Genomic DNA, 15,996 nt, shown 5'->3' with positions numbered 1-15,996 from the left:
CAGTTCTTTCTGAGGCTGTTCATGGAAACCCTATGGAATGTTCTGGAGACCTGCTTTCTCCTTTCCCTTCCACTATAGGCTGTATGTTGTTTTCAGTTCTGGCACTACATGTGGTTCACTTCTCTTCAGGATTTTGGGTCATGACAACATTTTCACAGACCTGTTGCCAGGCTCCATGTGCACAGGGCCTTCTTATAGCCCCATTTTTATGACATTTTGAGTGTGACATAGTTGCTCTGTCCTTGAATTCATGGGTGGCTTCTGTCCAACAGTGACCCATCTTTCCCTCTGGGTACTCCATTGATCCCCATAGGAACTGGGCATGGCTCATTTTCCTGTCTCTCAACCTTACTTTTCACAGCTCTGCCTGTCCCAGTTTTCTGCTGGATTACAGTTCCATCTTTTTTGTGGTGACACATATTGTGCAGACAATGGTTCCAGTAACTTCCTGGTAAGGTTCAGATTGGTGATAATTCATGTAACAAATTTTGTTCATCAGAGCAGGCCTTTCCTCCCCAAAGTTCAAATGTGTGGTGTTCTATTAGAGGATTTCATCTTACTCTTTTTACCCTCTCTCCAATTTCCTTCTTCCTTTTCAGGATCACTTGTGTTGTTCAAGAGTTTAACAAAATAAAGACAATAGTGTAGTTCAAGAGTTTAACAAAATAAAGACACTAGTGTAGTCCAAGAGTTTAACAAAATAAAGACACTAGTGTAGTTCAAGAGTTTAACAAAATAAAGACACTAGTGTAGTCCAAGAGTTTAACAAAATAAAGACACTAGTGTAGTTCAAGAGTTTAACAAAATAAAGACACTAGTGTAGTTCAAGAGTTTAACAAAATATAGACACTAGTGTAGTTCAAGAGTTTAACAAAATAAAGACACTAGTGTAGTTCAAGAGTTTAACAAAATAAAGACACTAGTGTAGTCCAAGAGTTTAACAGAATTTACGTTTCTTTTGAAATATCACTGATTGTTTGAGGTAATTAAGTTTTCTGTTTATTTTGCCTTTTCCAGATGGAACAAGCTACAATCATGTACTCATTAGGAAGAGCAGCATGTGTGCTGGTTGCTGCCAGTTTGTTAAGTTCTCTTCTATCTCTCTTTGTTAATAAAGTCATATTCTATGAAATAAACTTTATACATTACCTTACATGCAAAGCTCAAGGATTTACATTGAAAAGGTAGGTTTCCTTCTACCCTGATGGATGTCCATCGTTGTCAACGTTATTATGTTAATACTTCCTCTTGAAAGTTGTGTGATTCTTACCCAAGTAAAGCGTTCTTTTTATGGGTACAGATAAAAACATGAAGTTAATTTTCACAGTATCAAGTCTGTATTTAAACACGTATTGGCCCATTAAATTCTATAGAATGAAGACAAATGCCACCTGGACAAGCAGTTGTTGTTCACTGCTCACAACTCTCCTTCTATATAAATCTGATTTATATTTTACTCCAATGCCTGAACTATTACTCAGTCAAACATGCAACACACCTGTAGTAAGTTTTGTAGATGGTTGTTGTCACTGAAACAGACATTTATGAATTCCAGTATATTTTTTACTTCGTGGTATTAGACTCATGTGACTTCTTTAGTTACAGCAGTGTTGTGAGACAGTTGTGTTTATTATCCACTTTCAAGTGATTGATGTGCCACAAGCCTTGAAACTCTTCTGTGTTTTCAAGGACTGGTTATTTAGAAAAGGTACTCTGAATGTAAAACTTACAGGTTCTTATGAAGTAACAGAACCTGTTTGTTTTGCTTTATGTATCCAATAGTGTAATTTATCTGTGGGTCTATAGAAACTTCACAATTTTCAGTTGAAGGGAGTTTTATCACCCAACTTATTACAATGATATACATTGTTTCTGATGTCAAAACTAAATATACATTGTTACTGATATCAAAACGAAATATACATTGTTACTGATATCAAAACTAGATATACATTGTTACTTGTATCAAAACTAGACATACATTGTTACTGATATCAAAACTAGATATACATTGTTACTTGTATCAAAACTAGACATACATTGTCACTGATATCAAAACTAAATATACATTGTTACTGATATCAAAACGAATTATACATTGTTACTGATATCAAAACTAGATATACATTATTACTGATATCGAAACTAAATATACATTGTTACTGATATCAAAACTAGATATACATTGTTACTTGTATCAAAACTAGACATACATTGTCACTGATATCAAAACTAAATATACATTGTTACTGATATCAAAACTAGATATACATTGTTACTGATATCAAAACTAAATATACATTGTTACTGATATCAAAACGAAATATACATTGTTACTGATATCAAAACTAGACATACATTGTTACTTGTATCAAAACTAGACATACATTGTCACTGATATCAAAATTAGATATACATTGTTACTGATATCAAAACTAGATATACATTGTTACTTGTATCAAAACTAGACATACATTGTCACTGATATCAAAACTAAATATACATTGTTACTGATATCAAAACGAATTATACATTGTTACTGATATCAAAACTAGATATACATTATTACTGATATCAAAACTAAATATACATTGTTACTGATATCAAAACTAGATATACATTGTTACTTGTATCAAAACTAGATATACATTGTTACTTGTATCAAAACTAGACATACATTGTCACTGATATCAAAACTAGATATACATTGTTACTGATATCAAAACTAAATATACATTGTTACTGATATCAAAACTAGATATACATTGTTACTGATATCAAAACTAAATATACATTGTTACTGATATCAAAACTAGATATACATTGTTACTGATATCAAAACTAGATATACATTGTTACTGATATCAAAACTAAATATACATTGTTACTGATATCAAAACTAGATATACATTGTTACTTGTATCAAAACTAGATATACATTGTTACTGATATCAAAACTAGATATACATTGTCACTGATATCAAAACTAGATATACATTGTTACATAGATTTTAGGACATAAGCTAAGAAATTTTCAGAGTAGGATGTTTTTGTAGGAATTGTAAATAAAATATTTTAAAAGCCTGTTTCAAAAACAAAACACCACTTGTAAATTCCATTTTTTTATGAGTAATTCAGATCTTACTTGTTTATTAAACGGAAGTAATATTTGTTATTAACAAAGATAAGTTCCACTGGTTTACTGTGGTCAATATCCCATATTACCTCTTCTTCTCCAAAACTTTCTTGGCGAGACAGAATGTTGAAAACCTGCTGGGCAGTTGTTCCTCATTGGTTGAATCAGTATTGACAGTGTGAACATAAGGCTAATGTTTTTGAAAAGATAATATTTTAATGAGTGAGATGGTGCTATTTGCCAGTTTTCACAATGTTTTTTCATACATATCTGTATATATGTATCATGTTTTGATGAGTATGTATTTGGATATTATACCTTTCTTTTTTTATTTTTTGTATATACTTTGTTGTATATACAACAACTGGGTATTATATTTACATTACTCATATCTCCAGTAACTTCAGTTTTAATAATAATTGTCTACAAGCAATATTAACAACTTTATCTTTTTATAATCCCTTCACACTTCTTATCCTGCTAACACAAAGGATTGAAAAAAAACAATCTTTATTGTATAATATGTATAACAAACAATGAAATTATAAAATGTATTTTATTATAATATCATTCTGTGTGTTGAAAAACTATGTGATGTATGATGAAAAACATTTCACCATTTTAATACTCAGAAACTTACTGTTGAGCTGTAGCAGTCGCATAGTGCCTAATGCCAGCTCCTGAGGGAGAGTGTAAGCTGGGTGGTCTGAGAAAATTCTATCAGTAGACACAAGGGATCACAAAATGTCATTTCTCTGTCAAAATGTATATTTATCTGAGATTTTGTGAGTTTGGTTATGAAAGACTTAATTTGCGTTTAAATTGAATAACAGCTGTATATATTGTTAGTTTCTTAAATATAAGACTTTGCTCTAAGTTTAAGTGCTAAAATGGAACTCCAGCTACATTAAAACTTCTGCATATAGCTTTATGTATATTGTTTTCTTATGCCAGAATGTAATATCTCTCGTGTATACCTGGTTATGTGACTTTTTTCTTGTACATATAACTTTTAAAATATATTTGTTTATATACAGTCATGTGAAAAAGTTAGGGCACTCTATGAAAGCCTGTGTATTTTTTTAACATTTTTGGATGTATAGATATTTAATCTCAATTTTAACAATACTGAGATATTATAGGAATATAACTAAACAATTAAAACTGAAGAAAAGACTTTTCAAGATCTTCTGTAAATGTAATTCTACAAAAATGCATATTATAACTGAGGAAAAGTTAGGACACCCACATTTATTCCCACTTAAAATAGTTCAACTCACACTCAGGTGTATCACACCAGGTGCACATGATTAGAAGATCGTTACTCAGCATTTTGAATGAGGCTTGCTCTATTTAAATCTCAGACATTTAGTTTGGTGTGCTCCTGACTGTTGAAGTGAGAGTGAGCACCATGGTGAGAGCAAAAGAGCTGTCTGAGGCCTTCAGAAAGAAAATTGTAGCAGCTTATGAGTCTGGTAAGGGATCTATAAAGATCCCAAAGGATTTTGAAATCAGCCATTCTACTGTCCAGAAAATAGTCAACAAGTGGAGGGCTTTCAAAACAACTGCCAACATGCCTAGGTCTGGTCGTTCAAGCAAGTTCACCCCGAGAGCAGACCGCAAGATGCTAAAAGAGGTCTCCAAACACCCTAACATGTCATCACGGGACCTACAGCAGTCTCTGGCTACTGTTGATGTGAAAGTGCATGCCTCTACAATCAGAAAGAGACTGCACAAGTGTAACTTTCATGGGAGGAAACCTTTGCTCTCTAAGAGAAACATCAAGGCCAGACTGAAGTTTGCCAGAGAGAATGTAGACAAAGACCAGGACTTCTGGATTAATGTTCTGTGGATAGATGAGTCCAAAATTTAATTATTTGGACACCAGAACAGGGGACATGTTTGGTGTAAACCAAATACAACATTCCAGTAAAAGAACCTCATACCAACTGTGAAGCATGGAGGTGGAAGTGTCATGGTTTGGGGATGCTTTGCTGCAGCAGGACCTGGACAGCTCACAATCATAGAATCCACCATGAATTCTACTGTGTATCAGAGGGTGCTTGAGGATCATGTAAGACCATCTGTAAGAAAATTAAAGCTGAAGTTGAACTGGACCTTGCAACATGACAATGACCCAAAACATACCAGTGAATCCACTAAGGACTGGCTGAAAACTAAGAAATGGTGAGTCCTGGAATGGCCGAGTCAAAGCCCGGATCTTAATCCCATTGAGATGCTGTGGGGTGACTTGAAACGGGCTGTACATGCAAGAAACCTCTCAAACATCTCACAGCTGAAAGAATTCTGCATTGAGGAGTGGGGCAAACTTCCTTCAGACTGATGTCAGAGACTGGTAGATGGCTACAAGAAGCATCTTACTTCAGCTATTTCAGTCAAAGGGGTAACACTAGCTCTTAGGGGGTAGGGTGTCCTAACTTTTTCCTCAGTTACAATATGCATTTTTGAAGAATTACCTTTACAGAAGATCTTGAAAAGTCTTTTCTTCAGTTTTAATTGTTTAGTTATATTCCTATAATCTCTCAGTATTGTTAAAATTGATATTAAATATCTTTATATCCAAAAATGTTACAAAAATACACAGGCTTTCATAGGGTGTCCTAACTTTTCACATGACTGAAACCTGACTGGGTTTACATATATCTCTTTGTCTAAGCAGTGATTTTTCTTTCAGACATTGTAAAAAATATATTACTCTATAGAGTCACAGCTATTTTTATACCTATATATATTTCTCGATAGAGTCACAGCTGTTTTTATACCTATATATATTTCTCTATAGAGTCACAGCTGTTTTTATACCTAGATATATTACTCTAATGAGTCACAGCTGTTTTTATACCTAGATATATTACTCTATAGAGACACAGCTGTTTTTATACCTAGATATATTACTCCATAGAGTCACAGCTGTTTTTATACCTAGATATATTACTCCATAGAGTCACAGCTGTTTTTATACCTATATATATTTTTCTATAGAGTCACAGCTGTTTTTATACCTAGATATATTTCTCGATAGAGTCACAGCTGTTTTTATACCTAGATATATTTCTCGACAGAGTCACAGCTGTTTTTATACCTAGATATATTTCTCGATAGAGTCACAGCTGTTTTTATACCTAGATATATTTCTCTATAGAGTCACAGCTGTTTTTATACCCAGTTTTATTTCTCGATAGAGACACAGCTGTTTTTATACCTAGATGTATTTCTCTATAGAGTCACAGCTGTTTTTATACCTAGATATATTACTCTATAGAGTCACAGCTGTTTTTATACCTAGATATATTACTCCATAGAGTCACAGCTGTTTTTATACCTAGATATATTTCTCTACAGAGTCACAGCTGTTTTTATACCTAGATATATTTCTCTATAGAGTCACAGCTGTTTTTATACCTAGATATATTTCTCAATAGAGTCACAGCTGTTTTTATACCTAGATATATTTCTCTACAGTCACAGCTGTTTTTATACCTAGATATATTTCTCGACAGAGTCACAGCTGTTTTTATACCTAGATATATTTCTCTATAGAGTCACAGCTGTTTTTATACCTAGATATATTTCTCAATAGAGTCACAGCTGTTTTTATACCTAGATATATTTCTCTACAGAGTCACAGCTGTTTTTATACCTAGATATATTTCTCGACAGAGTCACAGCTGTTTTTATACCTAGATATATTTCTGTATAGAGTCACAGCTGTTTTTATATCTAGATATATTTCTCGACAGAGTCACAGCTGTTTTTATACCTAGATATATTTTTCTACAGAGTCACAGCTGTTTTTATACCTAGATATATTTCTCTATAGAGTCACAGCTGTTTTTATACCTAGATATATTTCTCAATAGAGTCACAGCTGTTTTTATACCTAGATATATTTCTCGACAGAGTCACAGCTGTTTTTATACCTAGATATATTTCTGTATAGAGTCACAGCTGTTTTTATATCTAGATATATTTCTCGACAGAGTCACAGCTGTTTTTTATACCTAGATATATTTTTCTACAGAGTCACAGCTGTTTTTTATACCTAGATATATTTCTCTATAGAGTCACAGCTGTTTTATACCTAGATATATTTCTCAATAGAGTCACAGCTGTTTTTATACCTAGATATATTTCTCGACAGAGTCACAGCTGTTTTTATACCTGTATATATTTCTCGACAGAGTCACAGCTGTTTTTATACCTAGATATATTTCTCGACAGAGTCACAGCTGTTTTTATACCTAGATATATTTCTCGACAGAGTCACAGCTGTTTTTATACCTGTATATATTTCTCGACAGAGTCACAGCTGTTTTTATACCTAGATATATTTCTCGACAGAGTCACAGCTGTTTTTATACCTAGATATATTTCTGTATAGAGTCACAGCTGTTTTTATACCTAGATATATTTCTCGACAGAGTCACAGCTGTTTTTATACCTGTATATATTTCTGTATAGAGTCACAGCTGTTTTTATACCTAGATATATTTCTCGACAGAGTCACAGCTGTTTTTATATCTAGATGTTTGAATACAAAAACAGATTTTTTTAATACTTGTACTTCGTTTAACACTATGTGATGTCACCTACAATATTTATTCACATGCTTAAATTAATATAGGTTACTATATGTTGAAGTACATGGATGCAAAACCCTATAGATATTATATTTTTGCTAATTACACTGTGATTAACAATCAACACAGTTAATATGATATGCACAGCTCAGAATTTTAATGTGCTATACAAGCCCTGATTAAATAGTCATTAAAGGAAAGTTGTGTTAATTGTTAACATTATGAAACCTAAGATTTAGCCTTACTACTGTTTTACAAACATAGAATGTGATTCAATTACCTCTTTGAAATGGTATTAATGGAGTTAATTTGATGTGTTTTCATTAACTATTATTTGTGGAAATACATCTTAAGTTCAACTTCTTTAGCATTGTCTTCTTTCTGTAAGGTACTTTAAGTTACAATATATTAATATGTACAAGTAATTATATCACAGCTGTAAATTAAAATTATCTCAGTTCACAATTACTTTATACTTGATGAAGTAAACCACATACACAGCTAGCTTGTGTAGATCGTGTCTTGTCTTGTGTTAACAGCTTGTGTAGATCGTGTCTTGTCCATCTGTGTTAACAGTGAGCTTGTGTAGATCGTGTCTTGTTCATCTGTGTTCACAGCTTGTGTAGATCGTGTCTTGTTCATCTGTGTTCACAGCTTGTGTAGATCGTGTCTTGTCCATCTGTGTTAACAGTGAGCTTGTGTAGATCGTGTCTTGTTCATCTGTGTTCACAGTTAGCTTATGCAGATCTTGTCTTGTCCGTCTGTGTTCACAGCTTGTGTAGATCGTGTCTTGTTCATCTGTGTTCACAGCTTGTGTAGATTGTGTCTTGTCCTGTGTTAACAGTGAGCTTGTCTAGATCGTGTCTTGTTCGTCTGTGTTAACAGCTTGTGTAGATCATGTCTTGTTCGTCTGTGTTCACAGTTAGTTTGTGCAGATCTTGTCTTGTCCATCTGTGTTCACAGTTAGCTTGTATAGATCGTGTCTTGTTCGTCTGTGTTAACAGCTTGTGTAGATCATGTCTTGTTTGTCTGTGTTAACAGCTTGTGTAGATCGTGTCTTATTCGCCTGTGTTAACAGCTTGTGTAGATCGTGTCTTGTTCGTCTGTGTTCACAGTTAGTTTGTGCAGATCTTGTCTTGTCTGTCTGTGTTCACAGTTAGCTTGTGTAGATCGTGTCTTGTTTGTCTGTGTTAACAGCTTGTGTAGATCGTGTCTTATTTGTCTGTGTTAACAGCTTGTGTAGATCGTGTCTTGTTCATCTGTGTTCACAGCTTGTGTAGATCGTGTCTTGTTCATCTGTGTTCACAGCTTGTGTAGATCGTGTCTTGTCCATCTGTGTTAACAGTGAGCTTGTGTAGATCGTGTCTTGTTCATCTGTGTTCACAGTTAGCTTATGCAGATCTTGTCTTGTCCGTCTGTGTTCACAGCTTGTGTAGATCGTGTCTTGTTCATCTGTGTTCACAGCTTGTGTAGATTGTGTCTTGTCCTGTGTTAACAGTGAGCTTGTCTAGATCGTGTCTTGTTCGTCTGTGTTAACAGCTTGTGTAGATCATGTCTTGTTTGTCTGTGTTAACAGCTTGTGTAGATCGTGTCTTATTCGCCTGTGTTAACAGCTTGTGTAGATCGTGTCTTGTTCGTCTGTGTTCACAGTTAGTTTGTGCAGATCTTGTCTTGTCTGTCTGTGTTCACAGTTAGCTTGTGTAGATCGTGTCTTGTTTGTCTGTGTTAACAGCTTGTGTAGATCGTGTCTTATTCGTCTGTGTTAACAGCTTGTGTAGATCGTGTCTTGTTCGTCTGTGTTCACAGTTAGCTTGTGCAGATCTTGTCTTGTCCGTCTGTGTTCACAGTTAGCTTGTGTAGATCGTGTCTTGTTCGTCTGTGTTAACAGCTTGTGTAGATCGTGTCTTGTTTGTCTCCAAATAGCTAAACTAGCTGTCTACCAGATTCAGTGTGTTAAATGTTGTGGGCTGTTTCAAATACTATGTAATTTTTATAACGGTATTTGTACACATGTGTTCTGCTTGTTTTCAAGTTGTTCTTCTTTGGTACATATTTCTATGGTAACCTGCATAATATTGTTTTACCTGATAAAATTACATTCCTTAATGTAATTAATGCTTCCTTAGTACTAATAACTATTTGGAAAGTTGATAGAAGAAAACAGCTGTCTTTGGTAAAAATATAGGTTCATAAAAGGTACATTGTGTAATATGCATTATGTTACTAAAGACAAGGTGTCTGGTACATGCCAGGTTTATAGAATAAATGATGTCTTGTACATGCAAGGTTTATAGGATAGAGGATGTCTGGTACATGCCAGGTTTATAGAATAGAGGATGTCTGGTACATGCAAGGTTTATAGGATAGAGGATGTCAAGTATATGCAAGGTTTATAGGATAGAGGATGTCTGATACATGCAAGGTTTATAGGATAGAGGATGTCTGGTACATGCCAGGTTTATAGAATAGAGGATGTCTGGTACATGCCTGGTTTATAGGATAGAGGATGTCTGGTACATGCCAGGTTTATAGAATAGAGGATGTCTGGTACATGCCAGGTTTATGCAATAGAGGATGTCTGGTACATGCAAGGTTTATAGGATAGAGGATGTCTAGTACATGCAAGGTTTATAGGATAGAGGATGCCTTGTACATGCCAGGTTTTTAGGATAGAGGATGTCTGGTACATGCCAGGTTTATAGAATAGAGGATGTCTGGTACATGCAAGGTTTATGGGGTAGAGGATGTCTGGTACATGCCAGGTTTATAGAATAGAGGCTGTCTAGTACATGCAAGGTTTTTAGGATAGAGAATGTCTGGTACATGCAGGTTCATAGGATAGAGGATGTCTGGTACATGCCGGGTTTATAGAATAGAGGATGTCTGGTACATGCAAGGTTTATGGGGTAGAGGATGTCTGGTACATGCCAGGTTTATAGAATAGAGGCTGTCTAGTACATGCAAGGTTTTTAGGATAGAGAATGTCTGGTACATGCAAGGTTCATAGGATAGAGGATGTCTGGTACATGCCGGGTTTATAGAATAGAGGATGTCTGGTACATGCAAGGTTTATAGGATAGAGGATGTCTAGTACATGCAAGGTTTATAGGATAGAGGATGTCTGGTACATGACAGGTTTATAGGATAGAGGATGTCTGGTACATGCCACGTTTATAGGATAGAGGATGTCTGGTACATGCCAGGTTTATAGAATAGAGGATGTCTGGTACATGCAAGGTTTATAGGATAGAGGATGTCAAGTATATGCAAGGTTTATAGGATAGAGGATGTCAAGTATATGCAAGGTTTATAGGATAGAGGATGTCTGATACATGCAAGGTTTATAGGATAGAGGATGTCTGGTACATGCCAGGTTTATAGAATAGAGGATGTCTGGTACATGCCTGGTTTATAGGATAGAGGATGTCTGGTACATGCCAGGTTTATAGAATAGAGGATGTCTGGTACATGCCAGGTTTATGCAATAGAGGATGTCTGGTACATGCAAGGTTTATAGGATAGAGGATGTCTAGTACATGCAAGGTTTATAGGATAGAGGATGCCTTGTACATGCCAGGTTTTTAGGATAGAGGATGTCTGGTACATGCCAGGTTTATAGAATAGAGGATGTCTGGTACATGCAAGGTTTATGGGGTAGAGGATGTCTGGTACATGCCAGGTTTATAGAATAGAGGCTGTCTAGTACATGCAAGGTTTTTAGGATAGAGAATGTCTGGTACATGCAAGGTTCATAGGATAGAGGATGTCTGGTACATGCCGGGTTTATAGAATAGAGGATGTCTGGTACATGCAAGGTTTATAGGATAGAGGATGTCTAGTACATGCAAGGTTTATAGGATAGAGGATGTCTGGTACATGACAGGTTTATAGGATAGAGGATGTCTGGTACATGCCACGTTTATAGGATAGAGGATGTCTGGTACATGCCACGTTTATAGGATAGAGGATGTCTGGTACATACCAGGTTTATAGGATAGATGATGTCTAGTACATTCCAGGTTTATAGGATAGAGGATGTCTGGTACATGCCAGGATTACAGAATAGAGGATGTCTGGTACATGCCAGGTTTATAGAATAGAGGATGTCTGGTACATGCCTGGTTTATAGGATAGAGGATGTCTGGTACATGCCAGGTTTATAGGATAGAGGATGTCTGGTACATGCCAAGATTACAGAATAGAGGATGTCTGGTACATGCAAGGTTTATAGGATAGAGGATGTCTGGTACATGCCAGGTTTATAGAATAGATGATGTCTGGTACATACCAGGTTTATAGGATAGATGATGTCTAGTACATTCCAGGTTTATAGGATAGAGGATGTCTGGTACATGTCAGGATTACAGAATAGAGGATGTCTGGTACATGCAAGGTTTATAGGATAGAGGATGTCTGGTACATGCCACGTTTATAGGATAGAGGATGTCTGGTACATGCCGGGTTTATAGAATAGAGGATGTCTGGTACATGCAAGGTTTATAGGATAGAGGATGTCTGGTACATGCCACGTTTATAGGATAGAGGATGTCTGGTACATTTTAGGTTTATAGAATAGATGATGTCTAGTACATAACAGGTTTATAGGATAGAGGATGTCTGGTACATGCCAGGTTTATAGAATAGAGGATGTCTGGTACATGCAAGGTTTATAGAATAGAGGATGTCTGGTACATGCCAGGTTTATAGAATAGAGGCTGTCTAGTACATGCAAGGTTTTTAGGATAGAGAATGTCTGGTACATGCAAGGTTCATAGGATAGAGGATGCCTGGTACATGCCGGGTTTATAGAATAGAGGATGTCTGGTACATGCAAGGTTTATAGGATAGAGGATGTCTGGTACATGCCACGTTTATAGGATAGAGGATGTCTGGTACATGCCACGTTTATAGGATAGAGGATGTCTGGTACATGCCAGGTTTATAGGATAGACGATGTCTGGTACATGCAAGGCTTATATGATAGAGGATGTCTGGTACATTCCAGGTTTATAGAATAGATGATGTCTAGTACATAACAGGTTTATAGGATGGAGGATGTCTGGTACATGCCAGGATTACAGAATAGAGGATGTCTGGTACATGCAAGGTTTATAGGAAAGAGGATGTCTGGTACATGCCAGGTTTATAGGATAGAGGATGTCTGATACATGCCAGGTTTATAGAATAAAAGATGTTTGTTACATGCAAGATTTATAGGATAGACGATGCCTGGTACATGCCATGTTTATAGAATAGAGGATGTCTGGTACATTATAGGTTTATAGAATAGATGATGTCTAGTACATGCGAGGTTTATAGAGTAGAGGGCGTTTGGTATATACCATGATTATTGAACAAATGTATGCTATATGTAAAGTTAGTAAAGACAGGATGTCTGGTATTCAAATGCAAAAGTTTTTTTTAATTTGTATAGTATAATATATAATCTTCAAAAAAAGAAACGCAAAAGGGATATTTTTGTTATTTTAAAGAGAAATATATGTAATAACGTCACAAGCTCAGAGTATGTGATGTTACATGTGTTAAGGCACTGATTGTCAGACCAAAATGACAATAAAAGTTGTGCACTTTGAAAACGGAGGTAAACATTGGATTTCTCGCCGAAACGCATTCGTGTCCAATAAATTTGTTTGAGAGATCTGAATGTTCTGCAAGTGCAACTTGTGCAAAATCCCTATAAAAGTGACGGGTTCTCGGTTTCCATAGCTCAGTGTTAAGCCACAGACACGCAATACAGTTACACTAAGACGGACTGAAGCACAACGCAACAACGCCATTGGTCGTTTGGAAGCAGGCGAATCTCGATCAGATGTTGCCAGAACTGTGAATGTTCACCCAAGCTCCATCACAAGGCTATGGAATCGTCACCAACAACATGGATCAACTTGTGACCGTCCACGATCCGGATAGACCTCGTGTGACCACGCCCGCACAAGATCGCTACATCCGGTTACGTCACCTTCGTGATAGGACCACCACTGCGACGTTTACTGCCTCAACCTTACCAGGGCTGCGTAGGATTTCCGATCAGACCGTACGCAACCGTCGACGAGATTCTTAGGCCCCCATGTTCAACCCATCATGGTGAACGTCAACGACGTTTTTAAACATGACAACCCCCGTCCTCACACAGCCCGACTCACCACTGTCTTCTTGAGACACCACAACATCAACGTTCTTCCCTGGCCCTCCAGATCACCAGAATTAAACCCCACCGAACATCTTTGGGACGAGTTGGACGACGTCTGCGACGGCGACAACCTCAACTGCAGACTCTACCTCAGCTTGCAGCAGCTTTGCAGGCTGAGTGGACAGCCATTCCACAGGATGTGATTCGTCATCTCATCGCTTCCATGGGCAGGAGATGCCAAGCAGTTATTGATGCTCACGGGGGGCATACTCGTTATTGACGTTGAGTGACGTTAAACTTCAACGAGTGAGCGTGTACTTCGCCTTTGCAGACTTTGGATGTTCAGCAGTGAATGTGCAAAATTTCACACATGTCATACAGAACTACCCGGAATAAACTTGTTAACAATATGTCTCAAATTTTGCCTTTTGCGTTTCTTTTTTTGAAGAGTATACATATATATACAGACACCATAAGAAACATACTGGATTTTTGCTGATGGGATTTGATGTTAAGATAATTTTTTTCATCCAGAATTCGTCTGGTTGTTAAAACTTTTGCAACTGTTCACCATATTCATCTCTGAGGTCAATTTTATATAACACAGTTATAACACACAAGAACCTAAAAGTTTCGTATTTGAAAACTGAAAAAAAAAAACATAGTTAAACTTTGTTATGCTCTCACTATTATAGAAACTAAGAGTGTTAATGGTTGCTCTTAGTTTTTCAAGGTTAAGTTTTAAATGAAACTTCACATCATATGTTAGTAGTTTAGTAAATTATGTGGTAGTGAACAGTGTTTGAACAACTGGTTACATTAGAAGAGGCATCAGAATATATTTGACTTATGCATGAACTGCAGATTGTATAATTATATTAATTTTGTGGGAAGGATATTTTCCCCACACTCCATGGGGAGCTACTCTTTATATTTTCAATCCCTCATCGTGTCAAGCCAAGTACCCCCACTTTACAACTCGTAGGAACACCACTGATAAAAGAATATAAATAGATCATATCATATTAAAAATAACAAGTTTAGTGTTGCCAATATTTGATTGTAATTAATCTATAATGTTTTAATGCAACATTTCAATTTTTTTCTTTGTGTAAGGATGTTTATGTAGATTTGTTTAGAATAAATAGATCCTACTGTTTAACATCAGATGTGATGTGTAAATGATCCTCGTTTGGAACAATTTCTTCGTTAAAGAAACCGTCTACATATATAGTGTGTGTGTGATTTCAAATAAATCCAGACAAACATATTTTCACGCGAAAGGGTAGAATTACAGTTGTTCTACTAAAGTAAAACACCTCAGGAGGGGTTTTTCTGGTTTACGGTATTTCATATTGTACGCAAACGTTTCTGATGTAAATATGGATGTTTAAAAATAAAACGAAATTAGAATAAGCTGTTGACAGATCTGCTTTAAATTTAAGTAAAAAAAACACAACAGCAGTGGTTTATATACCGGATAACCTTACAACGTATTTCAATAAATTTAATAAAATTTTCTGTTAGGCTTATTTTCAAGAAAACTTCGGTTACCAGTGAGATATAAAGAATGCTACAAAAGCACATCTATCGACTAATATTGTAATAAAGAATAAACAGATTGTGTAATTTTGCGCTAAATAACAACCAACTAACCTCATAACTGAAATATCAAAATAAGTATTACTGTACAACAGTTAGTTAAGTAATATTCCGCTGAAAGAAACGAAGGGCGGAATAATATAACTGGATTCTTCGAGATAATGCTAATATAAGAACTATGGAACATTTGAATAAACAACCCAAAGTTACAGACATTTAGGGATGCAAGTCAAAAAGAAGAATTACACAAATTATTTGAAAAGTATATTATTATAATGTCACGGTTAATCCCACTATTTGTTGGTAAAATAGTTTCTTTCCATCTAGTCTTGCACTGCTAAATTAGGGACGACTAGCGCAGCTATTTCTCGTGTAGCTTTGCGCGAAATTCAAAACAGAACTCAAGCCCATTGCAATATTCGTGACCACGTAACAAATAACATGGAATTATATAAACCATACTTTCCAGTCAACGTTAAAAACAGCAACACTAACAATACATATGA

General features: G+C 35.8%; 1 protein-coding gene across 1 annotated transcript in view; it reads left to right on the top strand.

Moving 5' to 3' along the window:
- Positions 1–322: 322 nt before the first annotated feature.
- The window catches only part of LOC143245986 (uncharacterized), a 126,502-nt gene continuing 110,828 nt past the window's right edge, over positions 323–15,996 (top strand). Inside the window, exons 1-2 of the mRNA XM_076492236.1 lie at positions 323–451; positions 1,018–1,068. Coding sequence (XP_076348351.1) covers positions 323–451; positions 1,018–1,068 — 180 coding nt within the window. The remainder of the gene's footprint in view (positions 452–1,017; positions 1,069–15,996) is intronic.

This window comes from Tachypleus tridentatus, chromosome 3 (genome assembly GCF_004210375.1).
Source record: "Tachypleus tridentatus isolate NWPU-2018 chromosome 3, ASM421037v1, whole genome shotgun sequence".
In the NCBI taxonomy this organism is placed as follows: domain Eukaryota; kingdom Metazoa; phylum Arthropoda; class Merostomata; order Xiphosura; family Limulidae; genus Tachypleus; species Tachypleus tridentatus.
Note: the sequence above shows the minus strand (reverse complement) of the source record. Positions and strands in the feature narration are given on the sequence as shown.